This window comes from Dendrobates tinctorius, unplaced genomic scaffold (assembly GCF_039654945.1).
Source record: "Dendrobates tinctorius isolate UK_male_01 unplaced genomic scaffold, ASM3965494v1 ptg000128l, whole genome shotgun sequence".
NCBI lineage: Eukaryota > Metazoa > Chordata > Amphibia > Anura > Dendrobatidae > Dendrobates > Dendrobates tinctorius.
The window spans coordinates 6,191,017-6,205,450 of NW_027361796.1; the positions used below are offsets into that span (position 1 = coordinate 6,191,017).

Sequence of the window (14,434 nt, forward strand, 5' to 3'; positions counted from 1 at the left end):
TGGGAGCAATAATTAGAAAATGGAAGACATACAAGACCACTGATAATCTCCCTCGATCTGGTGCTCCACGCAAAATCCCACCCCGTGGGGTCAGAATGATCACAAGAACGGTGAGCAAAAATCCCAGAACCATGCGGGGGGACCTAGTGAATGAACTGCAGAGAGCTGGGACCAATGTAAAAAGGCCTACCATAAGTAACACACTACGCCACCATGGACTCAGATCCTGCAGTGCCAGACGTGTCCCACTGCTTAAGCCTGTACATGTCCGGGCCCGTCTGAAGTTTGCTAGAGAGCATTTGGATGATCCAGAGGAGTTTTGGGAGAATGTCCTATGGTCTGATGAAACCAAACTGGAACTGTTTGGTAGAAACACAACTTGTCGTGTTTGGAGGAAAAAGAATACTGAGTTGCATCCATCAAACACCATACCTACTGTAAAGCATGGTGGTGGAAACATCATGCTTTGGGGCTGTTTCTCTGCAAAGGGGCCAGGACGACTGATCCGGGTACATGAAAGAATGAATGGGGCCATGTATCGTGAGATTTTGAGTGCAAACCTCCTTCCATCAGCAAGGGCATTGAAGATGAAACGTGGCTGGGTCTTTCAACATGACAATGATCCAAAGCACACCGCCAGGGCAACGAAGGAGTTGCTTCGTAAGAAGCATTTCAAGGTCCTGGAGTGGCCTAGCCAGTCTCCAGATCTCAACCCTATAGAAAACCTTTGGAGGGAGTTGAAAGTCCGTGTTGCCAAGCGAAAAGCCAAAAACATCACTGCTCTAGAGGAGATCTGCATGGAGGAATGGGCCAACATACCAACAACAGTGTGTGGCAACCTTGTGAAGACTTAAAGAAAACGTTTGACCTCTGTCATTGCCAACAAAGGATATATCACAAAGTATTGAGATGAAATTTTGTTTCTGACCAAATACTTATTTTCCACCATAATATGCAAATAAAATGAAAAAAAAACAGACAATGTGATTTTCTGGATTTTTTTTTCTCAGTTTGTCTCCCATAGTTGAGGTCTACCTATGATGTAAATTACAGACGCCTCTCATCTTTTTAAGTGGTGGAACTTGCACTATTGCTGACTGACTAAATACTTTTTTTCCCCACTGTATATACACAAAGAACACACATATATATATATATATATATATATATATATATATATATATATATACACACACATACATGTCATTGTGACAAGTATATATATATATAAATTTATATTTCACAGAGTTCTTCATAGCAGAATAGGCGCTAATTAAATTGCCGGCTTCTATGAAATCATTCCCCAACCTGACATGAAATGACACATGGTTTACATTCAGTAAAGCATTTCATTTCATGTTTTTTAATATGTCCCTGACTAATAATTAGATGAGGGTTTGTGTACAAAATTTGGGAGTTGTAGTTGTTATTTTAAGGGGTTAATTCGTTGTTACAAAATGCGTGGGCATCCCATTGCACTATAGTGGTGGCGAGTGGGTTAATCTAACAAAGGGTTAATGTCACCATTCGATTGTAAGGTGACATTAACCCTTTGTTAGATTAACCCATTCGCCAACGCTACAGGGCACTGGGAAGCCTACACATTCTTTAACAACGAATTAACCCCTTAAAATAACAACTCCAACTCCCAAATTTTTCACACAAACCCTCATCTAATTATTAGTCAGGGACATATTAAAAAAAAAGAAATGAAATGCTTTACTGAATGTAAACCATGTGTCATTTCATGTCGGGTTGGGGAAGGATTTGATAGAAGCCAGCAATTTAATTAGCGGCTATTCTGCTATGAAGAACTCTGTGAAATATATATATATATATATATATATATATATATATATATATATACTGTACAGTCATATGTAAAAGTTTGGGCACCCCTATTAATGTTAACCTTTTTTCTTTATAACAATTTTGGTTTTTGCAACAGGTATTTCAGTTTCATATGTCTAATAACTGATGGACTCAGTTATATTTCTGGATTCAAATGAGGTTTATTGTACTAACAGAAAATGTGCAATCTGCATTTAAACAAAATTTGACCGGTGCAAAAGTATGGGCACCCTTATCATTTTCTTGATTTGAACACTCCTAACTACTTTTTACTGACTTCCTGAAGCACTAAATTGGTTTTGTAACCTCATTGAGCTTTGAACTTCATAGCCAGGTGTATCAAATCATGAGAAAAGGTATTTAAAGTGGCCACTTGCAAGTAGTTCTCCTATTTGATTCTCCTATGAAGAGTGGCATCATGGGCTCCTCAAAACAACTCTCAAATGATCTGAAAGCAAAGATTATTCAACATAGCTTTTCAGGGGAAGGATACAAAAAGTTGTCTCAGAGATTTAACCAGTCAGTTTCCACTGTGAGGAACATAGTAAGGAAATGGAAGAACACAGGTACAGTTCTTGTTAAGCCCAGAAGTGGCAGGCCAAGAAAAATATCAGAAAGGCAGAGAAGAAGAATGGTGAGAACAGTCAAGGACAATCCACAGACCACCTCCAAAGACCTGCAGCATCATCTTGCTGCAGATGGTGTCACTGTGCATCGGTCAACAATACAGCGCATGCATAACGCCTTTTTGTATGACCAAACAACTCAATCTTTGTTTCATCAGTTCACAGAACCTTCTTCCAAAATGTAACTGGCTTGTCCAAATGTGCTTTTGCATACCTCAGGCGACTCTGTTTGTGGCGTGCTTGCAGAAACGGCTTCTTTCGCATCACTCTCCCATACAGCTTCTCCTTGTACAAAGTGCGCTGTATTGTTGACCGATGCACAGTGACACTATCTGCAGCAAGATGATGCTGCAGGTCTTTGGAGGTGGTCTGTGGATTGTCCTTGACTGTTCTCACCATTCTTCTTCTCTGCCTTTCTGATATTTTTCTTGGCCTGCCACTTCTGGGCTTAACAAGAACTGTACCTGTGTTCTTCCATTTCCTTACTATATTCCTCACAGTGGAAACTGACAGGTTAAATCTCTGAGACAACTTTTTGTATCCTTCCCCCTGAAAAGCTATGTTGAATAATCTTGGTTTTCAGATCATTTGAGAGTTGTTTTGAGGAGCCCATGATGCCACTCTTCATAGGAGAATCAAATAGGAGAACTACTTGAAAGTGGCCACTTTAAATACCTTTTCTCATGATTTGATACACCTGGCTATGAAGTTCAAAGCTCAATGAGGTTACAAAACCAATTTAGTGCTTCAGGAAGTCAGTAAAAAGTAGTTAGGAGTGTTCAAATCAAGAAAATGATAAGGGTGCCCATACTTTTGCACCGGCCAAATTTTGTTTACATGCAGATTGCACATTTTCTGTTAGTACAATAAACCACATTTGAATCCAGAAATATAACTGAGTCCATCAGTTTTTAGATATATGAAACTGAAATACCTGTTGCAAAAACCAAAATTGTTATAAAGAAAAAAGGTTAACATTAATAGGGGTGCCCAAACTTTTACATATGACTGTGTATATATATATATATACAGTATATATATATATATATATATATGTGTTTGTCTCAATGACTTGTGTGTGTGTGTGTATATATATATATATATATGCATTCTATGTGTCTATATCTATTATTTCGTTTCTGTTAGAAACCCTGTCATATGGCTCCATTATATGTCCATTTTGCAAGGCGGCGAGAAAATCCCGCCATACGGATTGCTTACGGATGCCATACGGATTACATACGGATGCTTACATGCGCAAAATACGCGACCACACCTTGCTTACGGATGACATACGGAGCACTATTTAGAGGTCATTCATCCGTATTAAGCCTGTAAACTACGGACCGTATTTTGCGTCGGTTAGTGTGACCCCGGCCTTACAGGTCCAAAACGTCCAGCATGAAGTGAAAAAAACAAATGAAAAGTCCATGAATGTCATGGGCTCACCCGCTTACTAAACAGTTCTTTATTGGTAGCCTCTTGCAGAGGCTGTGCAACATAATCAAGGTTCTTTGTCCTCCACACACAGACCTAAGTTCAAGAGGTGCTCCCATCTCCACATCCAGGCACCATGTGAGCTGGTCAGCTACCCTTTTAACTCAGCTTTCAAAACATCTCTGTTTATTCAGTATCAAATATGAACAACAAGCGCAGGCATACATGCACTACACGCCTTGGCTGCTATCAGTGAGGTTATTAGTGGTTACCTGAGAAATTTTCTGCCATGCTTATTGCACTTTTGCATATAAATCATCAAAACCCGCTGCTGGCCGCTCCCTTTGCAATGCCAACCAATGATGTCCCAGATGTGCTCAATGGGACACAAGTCCGGAAACACTACCGGCCAAGGTAGCATGAGCAACATGTTGCCTGACGACGTGTTGAAAAAGCTGGGATATTCTCACATTCCCTTGTGAAGGCCTCTTCATGGAGATGCTTATGTGGTCTCCAGACCAATCTCTGACTATGAACGAGTAAGAGGATAGCACTCCATTCCAGCCTCTATTTCAGTCTTGCTCTGCACCATGATGGCCTTGAGAGTAGTGGTTTGAAGTCACTGGAACACCTGCAGCTGGAAGTATTGCTGCTCAATGTCAAATAATCACCTTCTGATGATTTGTGGAAACACTGTTTGATGTCTTAAGGCCCTTTTACATTTAGCAATGCACCAGCGATCCCGACCACGATATGACCCGGTCAGGATCGCTGGTGCATCGCTAAATGGTCGCTAGCAGCAGCGATACAGCGGACAATACTTACCTTTCAGACGCAGCGATCCTGACGTCCTCCCATTCGCCTCCACACGTCGCTTGTTGGCGCCACAGGAAGCCCAGCAGGAAGCGCCCGACGAGAAATGGAGCTGCGCGATCAACGACAGACAGTGGGGGAGCCAGTCGGAGATAAGTATCACACATAGCGACATTGCTGCTACGTCACCAAATCGGTGATGCTTTAGCGATATTGCTAGTGATATCGCTATGTGTAAAACCCCCTTTAGACTTGGCATCTGTAGTGCAGCGGGGTTGGTTCAGTGCAACAGATAGGCAGGGACCAAAAAAAAATTCAAAGCAAACATATTTTAATGTCCAAAGAAACTCACAACTGGAAAACAAATGGTATCCTCCAGATTGCAGCTGGGGTGACAAAACAGTCTGTATCCAAGACTGGCTGCCGTAGGCGAGTGCACCACCATGTAACACTGGGGGGGGAGCGCCAGGCGTTCACTTCCCTTGACTCTGTGTTACTGCACACCTAAGCCGCATGTTGCAGAACCCCCTGCTCTGCAGTTTGCAAACTAACACTGACACACCCAAACCTTTTCTGCAGGGTTTTTAAATGGTATCCGTGGCCATAGGCCACTTGTGAGACCCCGCCTGGAGTGAGCGAACTGCCCCACTACCATCCTGAAGTTCACTCCAAAAATAAAAGCCTATGCCGGGTTTTCTTAAATCTGCCTTGGACAAACATCTTGTCCAAGACCAAACTCACTTTTATTCTGCATTGCAACCACAGCTATATCTGTGACTGCAATGCACTCCAGCTGTCTCAATTCGCTTCTATGCATATCCTGAGGGACACATAGCAACCCTCGCATATAACACCTGTCGCAGCCTCACACATGTGACAACCAATTTCACTTGCAGTACAGAAGGTATCACTAAGCCTGGATTCACATTAGCATACCGGGGCTCTGCGGAGGGCTGCGTACTTCCTCCCTGAAGCTCCACCCACTTCCGCACTTCTTCCGTTTAGGTCCTAGGAAGGAACCTAGCCTAAGCACCATTCTTCTGATCTCATGAGACTATGTGGGCAACACCACAAATATGCCTTCACAAGAGAAATTCACACCAGTCCTATTCCTTGGATTATGGTGTGGGGTGGCATAATGTACAATTGCTGGACCCTTCTAGTCTTAATTCCAGGTATAATAACACCCTGACATTACATTGATTTGGTTATGGAACCAGTAGTTTAACCATTTCTTCTAAGTGACCCACCCAGGAGCAGTTTTCCACACAACAACACCAGGCTGCATATTACTCGTGCTACTGGGATCAGCCTGTATGGCCCAAACTTGCTACCATGGCCTGCAGTGTATCCGGTCTTGTCTTCCATTGAGCACATCTGGAACGTCATTGGTGGACAATTGCAAAAGGGTCTTTGCATGCCCAAGTGCATTAAGCTTGGCAGAACATTCCTCAGACAAGCATAAATATCCTTATTGGTATCATGCCAAGCCATGAAGTAGGTGTAATTCTGCAGTTTCCTTTGAATTCTGGCTTTTTCTACATCGATCTTAATAAAAAGCTTCTGGAGTATGATGCACCTACTGTACTTTATAGCTTATTTTTCGGTCTGTCATAGGTTCAGGTAAATGGACATGTAGTCAGAATCTCTCACCAATGTGTTTTCTTCCTGTTGTCAAATTATCTACCTCTAAACATATACCTGCTAATTATTATGTAAAATGTGTACACGTTGGCATTTGATGGGCTCCACTCACCATCTTGACACAGGGTAATCTGTGCACATCTAGCCATCTTTCCCATACCTTGGATGGGAGAATTGGGTACTATTTATATCTCAGACAGCAGAAAGGCTAGAATTGCCATTTAGCATGCCAGGCACCATTACATCCTATAAAATTGCTTACCATCTTTAGCAATTACTCCACATATAAACTTTTGAATATTTATTGTAGCTCCATAATTTTACTGAACTTTAATAAAATTATTATATTGTGATTGGTAAAGCCTTGTCTACAGCTAATTTATTTTTCATTATTTTCCTTAGATTCTCATCATCAACAACAGCCATTACATATATCGATCATACCAGCTGTAATTGGATTTCTTGTGATTTTAATTGTAGTAATGGTGATTGTATTTAAAAAAAAGTACTTCAAGAAAAAAGGTATTGTATATACTCAAGGCATAAAAATCCCAACTGTATTACTATTCGGTGCTCAGTCGACCACGTCTTGCTGCACGGCCGTAAATGATGTCCGACGAGAATAGAGACTCCGTCTGCATCATTATAGTCAATGGCCCCATCAAGGCATATGCCTGAATCGCACTTTGCAGGGCTTTGGGTATAAGCAAAAATGGAGCCACTGAACGTTTGCTAAAACGCTATATGAACAAAGCCATATGATCATTTCAATAAAAAGCAAGTGATAATTTTAATGGTTAAAAATCTTATAGCTAAACATTAGTATTGTATAGTAATTAAAATAATTCAATTGAATGAGACTAGGCCATCAATTGTCTTCTCAGAAATCCCCTTTTCACTTAACATTAAAATGACATAATTTCTGAAGAACATGACAAAAGGGTTTCATCATTTTAAAGGAAATAAAATACGGTAGTTTCCTGTCACAATGTTACACAAAGCACTGCTTCATTCAACACAGAAGTAATGCATTAACATATAGGCAGAGAAAGTGCAGTGGAGACAATGTGTGCATTTTTCACTGTTTTCAATGTATAGAATATTGGAACTGGTGACCTAGACACAAACTTTATAGCTTAGGGAATGAGTGCTCGCCTGCAGCTCCAACATCTGAAAAGTAGGAGTTAGGCTGGTTTCACACTTGCGTTTTTTTGCGCTGTATTTTTGCGCAAAAAAAGCATGCGTTTTTTTCCTATCTTTTACATGGGTGCGCATGTACGCGTTTGTATGCGCATGCGGTTTTTTGTAGTGTGCGCTCGGGTGCACAAAATGCATATTGTTGCATTTTTTGTGCGTCCGACCTGTCCCAAAAAACGCATGCGCACGCAATGCGTTTTTTTCACCCAAACACCCATTATAGTCTATGGGTGCGCTGGTAATGCGCACGTCAGCGCAAAAAAACGCATACTTTTTTTAAAAAGCGCCTAAACCCGCAAAAAAAAAGCGCACAAACGCATGATGCGTTTGCACTGCGCACGGTGCGCAGCGCAAAAAAACGCAAGTGTGTAAGTAGCCTTAGAGAAGCGGTATTGGCAGAGAACAGTTGAATGGCTGCATTCTGAGGAGGAGTTGTCCACCTAGGACACCCATCCAACTGATGACAGTGATCTAATGGTAATCGGCAATTATATCACTGATGCCAGTGATCTGTGTACAGAAAAATGCAGAGAAGACACACATCTTATGGCATTCATACATGTTAGATGAAAGTCAGCTGAAACCGACAATTTTGATGGGACTGGTGTGCCGTTGGATGTGTAGAAAAGGCTTCCTGACTCTCCCCCAACAGATTGTGTTAAGGAGAAGAACGATAGATCGCTGCCCAATGCTCCTCTCCCAAACATTATTTTGTTTTCAGGAGGGATAAGCTGCTGCCAGAGGTGTCTGTCAGTGTCTTTCTCTGCTCTCATTGCTTAAAACACTGAGTAGTCGGCTACACCAAGCACTCAGGTGTACGTGGGAATGGGGAGAGATAGCTGTCAGATGAATGATTGTTTGGCCAACAGCTTTCCTTTGTATATGGCCAGATTTTTGCTGGGTTTAAAAGTGCTTACTTTGGCCAAGAAACACTCGCCGATTAGCTACATAAAACCTGATCAACGATCATTTAAGGGAGGAGCACATTGCCTGTTTACACAGGATGATGTGCTGCCCATAGTGATGATTCTTTTATGTCTGTTTAAGCAACTAACGATCTATGACGTGCATTTTCATCACAGGGTGAGGATAGATACAGTATATGGAGCAGGCTTAGGAGCTCAGTCCGCTTTGCACATGGTGAATGCCGACAGTATTACATGACCATCAACTGCCTGTAACAAGAACGGCAAGAGAAACCTCTAATTTTGACCGATAAAGGGAACCTGTCATGTAAAAAAACACTGTTATCCTACAGATATAGGGTTAGACTGCAGGTTAATAGTGTTCTGAAGTTGCTCAGCACCCGCACTGAGAGCCACTGACTGACAACCAACTAACTATCCACCCATGAATATTTCTTCACCTATGTCAGTTATCTGCTGAGGATTATTCTCTCACACATGGAGCAGCAGCAGCTTGGATTTACACCCTTTTAAAGTAGTTGTGCCGGTCACAAACCTCATAGGTGGGCACACACCAGCTCATTTCTTCTTTGTTTTTATGGTAACACCCCATATGTTTTTTTGTTCCCTCTTCAGTACCCATCAAGTATTCAGGCTTATTCACATGCCCGTTTTTCTCACCTATGAGGTAAACGGACCAATTATTTGGATCAGACTAGGATCAGGATTTGATCAGAGTGTGGCCTGAGTATCATCAGTTTTTCTCATACATGAAGAAAGGAGAAGGTGAAGAAACTGTGAAAATCGGACCAAACTAAAATGTCAACCAAGTGCTGTCCATTTTTTTAGCAGACACATAGACTTGCATTGTTGATTTTTATTTGCCACTCAGGTCAAAATCGGACATTTCTCTGCGATTTTCCACTTGGTCTGCAAAACATCACGGACATGTGACTGGCCCAATAGTCTATCACAGATACGGGTGCTGTCAGTGGAAACCAAAATATCAGACATCTGAATGAGGCCTTATTTTAAGACTTTTTGGGACGTTAATAAATGAAACTTTGCAAATATGCAAAGCTAAATAAGCAAGCCAGAGAAGCATATGATCTGATAAGCTGACCTAGTAAAAGAGGAAGCGTTAGAAGCAGTGTTAGATGCTGATATGGTTGACATGTTTACCCACAACATTATGGATAGAAGCATATGATAGCAGCTGACTGTGTCAGAGTTGTTTATAGTTTTTAGGTCATAACTGATTATTCAGAAGTGTATGCATGTGTGGAATTTTAAAAGCAGTCCATATCTTATCGAAGATCAGTGTTACACATTTCCTATGCACCTATGAGAACAGAACTCAGTTGGGTAATATACAGTTGAAACCAGAAGTCTACAAACACTATATAAAAAGACACATATGCATGTTTTTCTCAATATCTAGATTTGAGAGTCCTCAGTGGTTGATACCTTTTAATCTCTAACTGAAAAGATGGTAACAAATTGCAAGCTTTTGAGAATACTGATGTCTCTTCATCAGGCATAGGCTAATACAAAATCTGAAGAATTACATATTTATACACAACACGGCACAGAAATAATGCAATAGATAAAACAAGTGATGTGAAACAGAACTATCATTATGGGAGAGAGATAAGCATTGGTGGCCATAAAAATTGGAACAGTTCATAGATAAGGAGTGTGAAAGAGTTTTATTGTCCTCTGATTGGGGTCTGGTTCTGTGTTGTGATGCCCCCACAAGGTCTAAGGAGCAAATTCCTTAATTGATGTGGAAATACATAAATCCATGTGACACATTCATTCCTGCACTGAGTGTGTCAAAGGTTGTAATGAGTTTATACTGCTAGAGCCTTCTGTCTCTCTGAGATTTGAAGTTACCTTTTAATACAAGTAATTTCATGTCCATGGTGCTGTGATCAGTGATACGAAAATGTTTGGCCACAGGTAGATCTATTATTTGTTCTCTTATTGTGTGGCGATGAGATTTCATCCTTGTTCCAAGCTTTTACCCTGTCTCCCCTACATACAGACCCCCAGTTGGACATTTAGTATAAATAGTTAAGTACACCACATTAGATGTGATGCAGCTGAAAGTACCTGGGATCTTGTAGTCTTGATGTGACTTGGGGAAATCTCAGAGAAACAGAATGGTCTGGAAGTATAAACTCATGACAACCTTTGACATACTCAGTGCAGGAATGAATGGGTCACATGGATTTATGTCTTTCTACATCAATTAAGGAATTTGCTCCTCAGACCTTGTGGGGCATCACAACACAGAACCAGACCCCACTCAGAGGACAATAAAACTTTCACACTCCTTATCTATGAACTGTATCAATATTTATGGCCACCACTGTTTACCTCTCTCCCATAATGATAGTTCTGCTTCAAGTTACCTGTCTTATCTATTGCATTATTTCTGTGTCATGTTGTGTATCAATGTGTGATTCTCCAGATTTTGTATTAGTCGCTGCCTGATGAAGAGACCTGAGTAGTCTTGAAAGCTTGCAATTTGTTACCATCTTTTCAGTTAGACATTAAAAGGTATCAACCACTGAGGACTGTTAAATCTAAATATTTTTCTATCTACTGGCTAACACGGTACAAAGATATATATCTCTCCTGTTTCTCAATATCTGACATGAAATCAGAATAACCTTTCCCATTTTAGTTCAGTTGGTATTAGCATAATTATTAATATTTGCCAAATGCCAGAATAATGAGGGAGAATGTTTTAAGGCATTTTTATAACTTACTGCAAAGTAAAAAGTTTACATACACTAAGATTACTATGCCTTTAAACAATTCTGGACTGCCCATATTATGATGCCATGTGTTTGGAAGCTTCTAATATGTTTCTTGGCAACATTTGAGTTAATCAGAGACACACCTGTGGATGTATTTTAATGCACACCTGAACACACTGCTTCTTTGTGTAGAATCATGGGAAAGTATCAAGAAATCAGCCAAGATACTGTATCAGGAAGAGAATTGTGGACTTGCACAAGTCTGACTCATCCTTGGGTACAAATTCAAGATACCTGTCATAACGCTCAGGAAAGAGACGGGTTCTGAGTCCCAGAGATGAACATGCTTTGGTCAAACATGTGCATATCAACCCAAGGGCAAAAGCAAAAGACCTTGTTAAGATGATGGCGGAAGCTGGTAAGATTGTGTCAATATCCACAGTGAAACGAGTACTGTAACAATATGGGCTGAAAGGCCACTCTGACAGAAACAAGCCATTACTCCAAAAGAAACATAAAAAAGCCAGATTAATGTTTGCAAATGCACACAGGAACAAAGACCTTAATTTTTGAAGACGTGCTGTGGTCTGATGAAACTAAAATTTTACTTTTTGAGCATAATGACAATTGTTACGTTTGGAGGAAAAAGGGAGAAGCTTGGAAGCCTAAGAACAACATCCCAACTGTGAAAATGTAATGACCAGAGGTCCGAATAAGATCCAGTGGGTCACAAACCGAGACTGAGGCAGAAATCCCAAAAGAGTCTTTACTCAAACAGCAGATAAAGTAGAACTTAGTATATGGAAGAAACAGATTGAATACCCTTATACAGTACACTCACTTAATCGGAGCTGAAATCACTATGCCAATCCAAGGTTCCCTGAAGAGTGTATTACACAGGGATTTGAAATAAATTTACCTATCAGAAAGGTCAATTCAGGTAATCAGAGAACAGGTGTAAATCGAATGTAGTGATATCAAGGGACCCCCTGGAATGGCACATTGAGTATAGCCTATACAAACCTACAATAACAATACAAATAAGTATAATACAAAGGTCCTTAAGCACTTCAACTAGGGATACCCAGGTATCTAAGACTATGGTATCTTTAACCTGAGGTGAGTCTCCTCTCAGGCATATAGATTGCTTACCAAAAAATAAAGAAAGAATGAATAGCACTAAGATCCAGCTATCTGACTTGCCACAAGAGAAAGACGGCATCCAAAGAACAGCGGTATGCTTAGCTTTGGGTTGTGGTGCACAGCAATGAAAAAACATCCATGATCAGAAAAAACAGAAAAAAATGCGGCACTCACCCGTAAGCTATTATAAAATGCAGTCCTTTATTCCATCATACATGGTATTCGGACACACTTCATGGGATAAACAGGTAATGGAAGACAGCGGGGAGGAAAGTGACTTTCCACTGTCCACTCTCCTTCCCGCTGTCTTCCATTACCTGTTTGTCCCATGAAGTGTGTCCAAATATCGTGTATGGTGGAATAAAGGACTGCATTTTATAATAGCTTACGGGTGAGTGCCGCATTTTGTTCTATTTTTTTCTGATATAGATTGCATAGGCTGAAGCCAGTCCCAAATCTTCGGCACCAATCAGTTGCAGTAATGCAAGGTTCCTCGTCTTTTCGACCGGGACTGTATATATACAGAATGGGAGGAATAGGGCTAAGTGACAGCACATGTGAAAAAGACTTGGGTATACTAATAGATCACAGACTGAATATGAGTCAACAGTGTGATGCAGCAGCAAAAAAGGCAAATGCAATTCTAGGATGTATTAACAGAAGCATACAGTCTAGATCACGTGAAGTCATTATTTCCCTCTACTCCTCTTTGGTCAGACCTCATCTGGAATATTGTGTCCAGTTTTGGGCACCACATTTTAAAAAAGACATCAACAAACTGGAGCAAGTTCAGAAAAGAGCGACCAGAATGGTGACCGGTCTGCAAACACTGTCTTATGAGGAAAGGTTGCAGGATTTGGGAATGTTTAGTTTGCAAAAGGGAAGACTGAGAGGAGACTTAATAGCTGTCTACAAATATCTAAAGGGCTGTCACATTGTAGAAGGATCAACTTTATTCTCATTTGCACAAGGAAAGACTAGAAGCAATGGGATGAAACTGAATGAGAGGAGACACAGATTAGATATTAGAAAAAACTTTTTGACAGTTAGAGTGATCAATGAGTGGAACAGGCTGCCACGAGAGGTGGTGAGTTCTCCTTCAATGGAAGTCTTCAAACAGAGGCTGGACAGACATCTGACTGGGATGATTTAACGAATCCTGCTTTGAGCAGGGGGTTGGACCAGATGGCCCAGGAGGTCCCTTCCAACTCTACGATTCTATGATTACACAGAGCTCCACAGTCACACAGCACTCAGAAACGCTCAGCCTTTGTTCCACAGCAAGGTCTCAGGCTCCCAAGATGAAGGGTTGCAGTCACAGTCTCTTACAGCGTTCAATCTCTTTGCTTCTCACAAGCTGCTCCACACACACAGTGTCTCTCAGGGCAGTCTTCCTTCTTCTGGAAGCTTCCCTTACAGCTCTAAAGAGCTGACAATATGCCCCTCCCCCCAGCACACACAGATTCCCGGGCACTGGCAGCACCTGCTCTTAGCTGCAGCAGGCAAACACCACAGGGTCCTAGTGCTCTCCAGGTGTAATCACAGTTCATCCTCTTACAAAACGCGGGGGTGGCAGCATCATGTTGTGGAGTTGTTTTTCTGCAGGAGGGACTGGTGCACTTCACAAAATAGATGTTATCGTGAAAAAAGAAGATTTTGTGGCAATACTGAAGCAACATCTCAAGACATCAGGCAAAAAGATAAAGCTTGGGCAGAAATGGGTCTTCCAAAAGGACAATGACCGGAAGCATACTGCCAAAATGGGAACAAAGTGGCTTAAGGATAACAAAGTCAATGTTTTGGAGTGCCCATTGCAGAGCCCTGATCTCAATCCTATTGAAAATTTATGGCAAAGCTGAAAAGGCAGGTGTGAGCAAGGCGACCTACAAACCTGGATCAGTTACACCAGTTTTGTCAGGAGGAATGGGTCCAAATTCTGACCAACTATTGTGAGATGGTTGTGGAAGGATTTCAAAACGTTTGACTGAAGTTATTATTATTTAAGAGCAACGGTACCGAATACTAATGAAATGTATGTAAACTTTTGACT

The 14,434-nt window shown here is 41.1% G+C and overlaps 1 protein-coding gene across 2 annotated transcripts in view; it reads left to right on the forward strand.

The window, feature by feature from the left end:
• LOC141047549 (programmed cell death 1 ligand 1-like) overlaps positions 1 to 14,434 on the forward strand; it is a 115,750-nt gene that overhangs the window by 84,766 nt on the left and 16,550 nt on the right. Inside the window, exon 6 of one of the 2 annotated variants that reach the window (XM_073542641.1) lies at positions 6,774 to 6,893. In XM_073542641.1, the coding sequence (XP_073398742.1) occupies positions 6,774 to 6,893 (120 nt within the window). Of the gene's footprint in view, positions 1 to 6,773; positions 7,093 to 14,434 lie in introns of those variants that run through there. The other variant, XM_073542640.1, reaches the window with a different exon arrangement.